General features: G+C 40.2%; 1 protein-coding gene across 1 annotated transcript in view; it reads left to right on the top strand.

The window, feature by feature from the left end:
- The first annotated feature begins 481 nt into the window (after positions 1 to 481).
- Positions 482 to 6097, top strand: part of asph (aspartate beta-hydroxylase) — a 29943-nt gene continuing 24327 nt past the window's right edge. The window contains exon 1 of the mRNA XM_029525107.1: positions 482 to 651. Coding sequence (XP_029380967.1) covers positions 612 to 651 — 40 coding nt within the window. The 5' untranslated portion in view covers positions 482 to 611. The remainder of the gene's footprint in view (positions 652 to 6097) is intronic.

Raw genomic sequence — 6097 nt, 5'->3', positions numbered from 1 at the left:
AGTTGAAACAAAAACAATATTTTGTTGTTAATATGGCTACAGAAACTGACTGTCAGCAAATCACTATTTTTATTTATTAAACGTGTGCTTTTCAAGAAATTGGAGTAGAGCTGGAATAGAGAGAATTTGGCCCTTGTAGGTTTGATAATAATTGTTACTTTTCACTAGTTAGTTTATCACAGGATTGTGTCGCCGATCTGTTAAAGGTGTCTGAATTTCATTAATGCATACATACACATATAAACACTCACACACACATACATATATGTGTGTATGATCTGTAGCGTGAAAACGGCGGTATACCAAAGGATCAACCATCTTGCCACGTTCAGAGGATGCAGGGGGCGGGGACACGTTAAAACAAGGTCCACGCGGCGGAATAGGGCCAACGCTTCATTGGTCTGAATTGTTGTCCCGCCCCGCCCGTTCTCTCTTATGACTCCGTCATTGGTTTAAAAAGACATCAGTCCAGAAAGGGATGTGGTTTCTATAGGAATAGGTTTTTATGAGACCGAAGGACAAGTCGTTATTTCTTTCAACGCACAGACCCGGACCCAGATTGTACGTCCCTGCCCTGTCCTCTTCACGAAGCTCACAGCCGGAGACTCAACATGGCTTCAAAGAAAAGCGCCAAGGCCCATAAATCCAAAGGTGCGTCGCGGTTTCTCTTGCATTGTTTCCCGAGTCTTAGCAGTGGGATAATACGTTGCTGCCTTTAATTGCCAGGCCTCTAACTTGTGTGTAGCTGCTCCTTCATTCAGACCCAGCTCTTAATGCTAGGCTTCCTTTAGCTGCTGCCGTGCCTACTTCAGTGTAAGTCGTTATGTTTCAATTGAAGGAGATATAACACTTTTAATTGAAGCACAACCCCACATCTTTCGCTTTAATAACACGTCAACGCTGTCGCCATTCTTTCCATTGGGTACTATTGAATTCTGGCCTCATGTGATTCTCAATCAACGTTGTCCCTTTCCTCTAGTTTTATTTTGATGGATGGTCCTGTTGGTCCAAGCAACTGTTAATCCGGTGTTTTGCCCGCTCACCATGGCGGCTCCAGATCAGGGGATTACTGCCGATTACTGCTCGACTAGCGAATTTACGTCAGTATCGGGCCGGTTTTCAGCGGTCCTCAGAGTCCTTCAGATGACCCAAAAGTTCCCAAAGGTCGGGCTGTAGTCATCACTGCGAACTGGTGGCTCACTTGTACAAACTCCATACTTACAGCCCCTTAGCCCCTCGACCTACGGGGCATCTCAAGAGGGACAGAGGCCCCGCCCCCATTTTTCCTTGTAGCTCACCGAAAAGCTCACGTGTCAACTCGCGAGGCTCGGGGTGGTTTCTACGTAGACCTGGGTCCGTACTGGTCCCTGGAAGAGTCCTTCTACATCACTTAAATGTTTAAATTCGTCAGCAGCAGCCCCCAAGTAAGGGGGTGGGCGAACGGATTAATGTAAAATAAATTTTTAAGTAATTTCTTATCAGACATTCTTGTCAATGAATAAGTGGGTTTACAGCTGTTCGAGCTCTATATGTGTTTATGTAAACGATAGAGAGCTGAGTACTCTTTGTCTAGCCCAGTTCCTTTAACAATAATGCACATTTTTGGATCCAACTGCTGAATTGCAGCACTTTGCATGTGCCCAGATGAATGAAAGAACGACAGTCTGTGGCAAACAGAACAGAGAGACAGAAGAATTCATTTTAAAAATAATTTTAAAAATAATTTCTCTTAAGAAATTAACGTGTCCCTGATCTTTGAATCGTTGATAACGTCCCGGCTTTCTGGGGCACCGTAAAGCAGAAGGGCACTCAGAGTAGTTTGGGGAACAAAATGTTCAGGTTTTTTGTGTTCTCCTGAGCCCGCCCACCAGAGTCCATGTGTATGAATTTATGTTTATTTGGTGGCGATTATGACGCCCAAGAACCCAGTGCTTTATCATTCAATGCTTGGGGGAAAAAATTACTTAGATGTAAATAATTTATTGATTTAACCTATGAAGCCATCTGACCAACAGTTTCACCCATTGAAAAAAGCGCAAATGTTTTTTGCTGATCTGCCTATTTGGCCTTATAAATGTCAACTTGGGTCTATGAGCAGCAAAGTAGATTAGATGTGAACTGTCCATATTAAAGTGATGCAGAGTGGATCTTGTGATTTTGGGGGGGGGGGGGGGTCTTGACATGCTGTGCTGCAGTGTATCCTGAGCGCCTCCACCTCCCACCCCCAGGTGCTAATATCATTTCAGATGTTCTGCAATTGGCGAAAAGTCAACTTTTTGAGGTGGTTAACCCTGCCGAAAGAAACATGTCTGTCCACTGTTTGTTTACATTAGATCATGTGATCAAGCAATTGTGACAGCTAAGAAAATGTGGATTCTCTCCCTACCAGCAGAGTTGATCAGTGAGTGTTTGCCAGCTGTTTTGCACTTTAGAGGCATCCAGTCTGAAGTATCTTTATCTGAACATGTGGTTGATTGAATTATAGGTAATTTTCTGATTGTTGGAGTGTTTCTGTTGTTATAGCTACATATTATTTAAATTATTTCTCTTTCGCACCTTGTTTGTCATGTTATTGCCTTATCTTTGTTGTGTATCATATCCACCCCGCAGACCCTTCTTGCCTCCTGAGGGCTGCAAATTTGCTGATGTATGAAGCAATAGAAGGGTAACAGCCATAACTGTGATGCGGTTTTGCATCCAATTAATTTTCTGTATGCTCTTAGAGCAAGGTAAACATTGTGGTTGGCAGCCAGCATCCCTCTACAATCCTGCATAAAAGTGCAACACTGTTCTTTTTTTTTTTTTTTTTAATGCTACTCTTTAATTAACTTGTTAAACCAGGACCTAAATGCAGAAAACATGGTCTCATTGCGTCCTCCGGTTCTTTATAACAAATATTCTTTATAAGGATACATAGAAAGCTATATCTTCATATTAGTGCCTACTATTCCTAAACAATGGTTTTTTTTTTTTTTCATTAGACACGTTGATATTTTATCTATCCATTGTTCAGTTTTTTATTCAGAATCTGAGCCCCAAAACCAGCCACATTAGGACTTTTAGAGAATTTCATTGTCAAGGCCGGTGATTGTAAAAGTGGTACACAAGCTCCCTCTAGTGGCACTTAAAAGAATCACTGAACTAAATATAAATAAAATAAAATAAATGTAAAACATGAAATACTATCAAACATATAAAAATAGATGTAAATATATCATCAACCGATGTCAAGAAAATCTGCTTTGAAAGAGTTAGAAGCAAACAAATTACAGCGGTGGTTTCTAACAGCTTAGCTCATCTGCAATTTGCTTATAAAAGTCAGAGAGGAACTGATGACGCAACTATCAGCCTGTTTAACACCTTGTGAAAACATCTCCAAGTCCCCTCCCACTTTGCCAGGGTCCTTTTTATTGATTTCACCTCTGCTATCAACAGCATGCAGATACACACCCTTCTGCAGAGACTGGTTGGCATAGGGTTAAATGGAGGTATTATCCATCTGGTCCAGATTTCCTCTCTGACCATCCTCAACAGGTCCATGCTGCTCTGTCCAACATCACTGGCGCTCCGCATGGGACTATCTTATCTCCCTTAATTTTCTAATTTTTTCCTTATACACAATCCATTACAATTAGTGGACAAATAGTGGAGGTAGTAGATCATTTCAAATATTTAGGCACATTTACTGACAATAAACTTAATTTCAATGAAAATACTGACCAGATTTTTAAAACCTGTAATCAATGCCTCCACCTACTACGCAAGTTCAACTACTTTGGAGTGAGGAAACGTATCATGGAAATAGCCTCTAAAAACCTGATGGAGAGAATATTGACCTTTGACATGGCAATGTGGTATGGCAATCTGAATGTAAAAGGAAAAAGAAAGCTGCAGCAAATAGTGAACCTCACCTCAAAAATTATTGGGAAGAGACAGAAACAATTTGAGTTTTATCTACATTGAAATAATTTGGAAAAAAGCTGTCAAAATTGCAAATGACCCCTCTCATCCACTCATCCACTCAGCAAGGAGTTCGAACTAGTTCCCTAGACAGTACAAAGTACCAAAAGCTAGCCGTAAAATTCCTCCATTCCCACTGCCATTAATGCACTAAATGATACCTGTTATTTTAATGAATTTGCAACTGTTGTCCTGCATTTTAGCCACGAAGTAAGTTGCGTGTAGGTGGTGGTGTTGCGGCTGCTATTTGTTGTTTACTGTTACCTGTTGTGAGACCGAAGACAAATTTCCACATTGTGGACAAGAAATTAAACTAACTAAAGGAGATGCAAATTAAGTTGAGACTTAGGTTGAGTTTTTTTTTTAAGTTTTAAGTACTTCTGGGTAGCTTCTGGGTGTTACGGTTTTAACTGGTGACTGTCTTAACTGGCGACTGACGTGTAGCTGCTCTCCTTAAAATCCGTTGTAGTTTAATCCTTTTTAAGATGCCTACTCATCTGTATCTATTATGTAAGTTATGATAAGCATTTCACTGATTCTTGAGAATTTGGATAAAACGGGTTTTAATTCTGAAAATAAAAAGTTACATAAAATTACAAAATCTAAAGGTATATCATTATAGACCTTTATCAGTCTTTGCTGTTCAGCAATGTACCTGTGCAACCTCCTGACTGTGCATTTTTTTTCCCCTTAAAATCAAAGCTTTTTTCAGTTATGACCTTATTTTTGTCAACAGACACAATAAAAGGCAAATTATTTTTTTTTATGTATTTAGTCTAACATGTATTTAGAATTTAAGAATCATTATCTGGGATCCTTAGGACACACATGCTGTAAAGTGTTGAATATTTACTTTTGTTAATTTTTTTTATACTGATGTACGTGTACTCCTTTAAAAGATCTAACATAAAACATTTACTTTAAGCCTAAATGGATAGTAATATATATTTTTTTTATTTAACAAACACATTTTTGTAATAAAAGAGACTAGTACTTTAATAAGTCAACAGCATTGAAGAAACATTGTAAGCATATTTTTTAAAACAAATAAGACCCCCTCTGACGGTGGTGACAGTGGCCTCATCACAGCATACAATTTCAAAATGTATACTACTCAAGTTAATGGGGTCTTGTTTTGTCCAAAAAAGAGCACAGTGATTACATTTTCCATATTCTTCTGTAAACTGCAGGCTATATTGGAGATGAACAGATAACATATAACAATTGTGAGCACTGTGGCAAACATTCAATTAGAAACACAAGTTAAATTAGTAAAAGGGAATCATATAACTATATACTATAGTAAAATTGTCTCAGAGGCTAAGTCACTGTCTGATGAGATTGTAAGGATGGAGTTCCTTGTGTGTCTCCTGGTTAGGTATGCCTTATTGTCAGAGATCAACTTTGCAAGCAAGGCACTACAAGCAGCAGATGTCTCAATGGACACAGGCACTTTAGGTGCTTGGTTTTCAATGTCATTGTGGACACAGTCCTGCAAGAGTTGTCTGATAGGTTTTCCAATCTTTAGCTGGTGTCTCACTCACTCATCTTCATCTGCTTCATCTGTATCCGGGTCGCAGGGCTGCTGGAGCTAATCCCAGCTCACATTGGGCGAGGGGTGGGGTACACCCTGGACGGGTCGCCAGTCTATTGCAGGGCCAACACTCAAGGACATACGGAGACAACCACTCATTCACACATTCACACCTAAGGTCAATTTAGAATCGCCAGTTAACCTATACATGCATGTATAGGTATGGACAGTGGGAGGAAATTGGAGTACCCGGAGGAAACCCACGCAGACACGGGGAGAACATGCAAACTCCGCACAGAAAGGACCCAGGCCGGGAACCGAACCCAGGACCTGAACCGAAACTGCTGCCCTAGCTGGTGTCTGAGAAATTCAAATTCATCACTAAAATTGATCACATGACAAAAGCTGAGCTGGACGAATCAGTTACCATATATGCTCTGACTACCTGTGATGTTTCCAGAGATATAATTCAAGAAATATACCTGGCAAGCTGTCTCCTGAAGGGTTACAAGGCTCTTGAAGTGTTTCCAAATTTGACAGTAGCCGTCAGAGTATTCCTGATCATACCTCTGATGGTTGCCGAGAGATCCTTCAGTAAGCTGA

Source organism: Echeneis naucrates, chromosome 17, assembly GCF_900963305.1.
Source record: "Echeneis naucrates chromosome 17, fEcheNa1.1, whole genome shotgun sequence".
NCBI lineage: Eukaryota > Metazoa > Chordata > Actinopteri > Carangiformes > Echeneidae > Echeneis > Echeneis naucrates.
Note: the sequence above shows the minus strand (reverse complement) of the source record. Positions and strands in the feature narration are given on the sequence as shown.